Source organism: Pteropus vampyrus, unplaced genomic scaffold (assembly GCF_000151845.1).
Source record: "Pteropus vampyrus isolate Shadow unplaced genomic scaffold, Pvam_2.0 Scaffold189, whole genome shotgun sequence".
Taxonomy (NCBI): Eukaryota; Metazoa; Chordata; class Mammalia; order Chiroptera; family Pteropodidae; genus Pteropus; species Pteropus vampyrus.
The window spans coordinates 708089-710769 of record NW_011888970.1 but is presented as its reverse complement, the minus strand read 5'-3'; the positions used below and the strand labels follow the sequence as shown (position 1 = coordinate 710769).

Here is a 2681-nt window from a genome sequence, read left to right as displayed (position 1 = left end):
TCCCTGAAAATCACGGAGAAGACATGCGGAAAATGTCCTTCCAGCGCTGCGCCCGCACGGACAAGGTAGGCGGGGCCTGGCCCCGCGCGTGCGCCGCCCTCGGCCGCCTTCGCGCCCGTGCAGCTTCACTGGCGGAGACGCGCACGAGCCCGCAGGCGTGGCCCAGCCAGTGCGGGGCGGTCTGGGTCCTCCCTGCCAGCAAGACCGCGTCCTCCCAGTCCGTGCTTTGTCCTCTGTCGCCCCTGTGGGTGGCATGGTGGCCATGCTGTCTCCTGCCCTAAATCGCCTGTCGCGGGTCTGCCACTGCTGTGAACGGACCGGCGGCTGCAAGGGCAGCCGACATTCTGATGTCAGTGTTTCACTGGCCAGTCCAGAGGGAAATGGAAACAGGTGAAATTGGTTTTAATAATCAGTTTCACTTAGTATTTGAAATTTATTGTGTATTTCCCACTGACAGCCCTGTTTTACACACTCAGCCACACGTAGCCAGTACCTCCGTATTGGAGGGTGTGGGCCTAGGGCACAGGGAATTTGGCCTGTGCGACATCTCACCAGTTGATTTTTTTCTTTTTTCTTTAATCTCCAGTTTTTCATTTGTAAAAATGCCAGACCTTCACAAGTCTTGGGAACAACGCAGCGAGTACCCCAAGCAGCCTTCCCCGAGATTTCGCAGTGCTAAAGCTTTGCCGTATTTGTTTTCTGTTTGTCTACCTCCTTTTTTCGCCTTAAACGGAACTATTTGAGAATAAGTTGCAAACGTTGTCAGCCTTCACTCCGAAACATGTCAGCGTGAGTCTGCTAGGGTCGGCTGCATCCTCAGGCAACTCCTCAGTGTGACTGTCACCCTTGGGAAACTCAGCACTGATACAGTGCTTTGGGTTTTGGCATGGACCCCTGTCCAACCCAGGTCGCTGGCTGCCTGCAGCCGCCGTGCCTTTTGAGTTCCCTTCAGTCTCGGGGTCACCGGGGTCACCTTGCCTCCTCCGTGTCCTTCCTGACGTGATGTTTCGGGACTGTTCAGGCCAGTTGTCTTGAAGAATGTCCTCCGTCTGGATTTGTCTGTTCTTGTGATGAGATTCAGATAGAAAAAGTCGGAATATTATGTCGCTACACTGGAGTCGCTTTTCTTTGCGTATAGCATTCGACATGTTTTAGGAGCTGTGACTGCAGTGCACAGACAGGTGATGTAACATCAGTGAAGAGTAAAACAGGTGAAGCGGTGGCCCCGGGTCATCTCCAGTCAGGTGACTGCGCGGGGCTGTGCGTCCGGGGAGCCCCACTGCCCACCCTCTCCCTAGAAGTTCCTGCTGCGTCGACTTCCATTCAGGTGTACACAGAACAGGGGTGGTGTGGCCAGCGGCGGCGTGTGGGCCTGGGCTGTGTGCAGCCGGTGGTTTTACCTGCGTAGCCGGCATCCGTCCCGTCTGGATCGCCGCCCTCGGCAGCACCGCGGCTGCTGCGACCTAGACGGTGCCCTCGTCCTTGCGCTGCCTCCAGTTCTGACGTCAGCATTGCGTTTCCTGTTTTCCCCAGTCGCTGAGGGTCTTTCGAGGTGGGACTTCATTTCCCATCTGCGTGGCGCCGTGTTCTTCCCCAGCTCGTGTTTCCCTGGGCTTTGGAGGCATCGTGCTCCGTGAGCCGTGACGTGCGAGCATCACGCTCGAGCCCGATTGATCCCTCAGTCGCGTTCCTAAACGCGGAACCCCTGTGAAAAGGTGTAACACTCGCGCGGGTGCTGCTTGACGGGCCCCTCCACCTCGTGCTTCCTTTGCAGGGCGTGTCTGCGGCCGGCCAGGTGGTGTCCCTGAAGGTGTGGCTGATCGACGACATCTTGGAGAAGATCAACAGCCACCTCCCGTCTCACATTCGGATACTGGGTAAGCCTGGCCGTGCACGCGCGCCGGGGGGCGGCTAGTCTTGCAGGAAGACTCAGAATTTCTTCTTTCTTCACACTTCTCTGGGGTGGAGTTAAGACAGCAGCCCTCTTAGCAGTGGGCGGAGTGGTGGAGAGTCCGGATCCGCCTCCCCCAGAAGGGCAGGCGTGGGGAGCACCTCCACTGCCACACCGCGCACTGGATCCCAGAGTTCGGATTTGATGAAGTTGAATCAGGGGCAGGTAATCCCTCTAATAGCAGGCCGCGTAAGTAGGAGTTTTACATCTAAGTTTTTAAAAGAAATCCAACCTGATTCTCTGCCTCTTGAGCAGCGTGCAGGTGCCGTTTACGTTTAGTGTGGCGCTGGGGTGGCCGCTGTCGACTGTGCCACCTGTTTCTCGTTTCCCCTTCTGTTCTTTGTTTCTCTTCTTTTCTGCCTTCTTTTGGATTAATTGGTTTTTTTACAATTCCATTTAATTATCAGCTTGGTTGCCCTGTCAGCTGCAGCTTGCTGTGTGTTTTCAGTACTTGCTTTGGGATTTGCAAGGGTTGGCAAACTTTCTGTAGAGGGCCGGGCAGTGAAATATTTGGGGCTTGGTGGCCACATAGTTCATGGTCTCTGCTGCATATTACTATTATTATTTTTTTAACCCTTTCAATCTCAGCTTACAGACTGTACAAAAACAGTCAAGGTTTTGGCCATCGTTTGCTAGTTCCTGGGTTCAAGCATGCATCTCTAACTTACCACTGTCTACTTTAGGCGAAGTCGCACCACTTGGCGTGGGGTCTGAACACCACAGCGGCACA

General features: G+C 54.9%; 1 protein-coding gene across 2 annotated transcripts in view; it reads left to right on the top strand.

Annotated features, from left to right (window-relative positions):
- PUS1 (pseudouridylate synthase 1) overlaps positions 1-2681 on the top strand; it is a 10535-nt gene that overhangs the window by 3225 nt on the left and 4629 nt on the right. For both annotated transcript variants that reach the window (XM_023537400.1, XM_011371381.2), the window contains exon 4: positions 1775-1877. In XM_023537400.1, coding sequence (XP_023393168.1) covers positions 1775-1877 — 103 coding nt within the window. The remainder of the gene's footprint in view (positions 1-1774; positions 1878-2681) is intronic.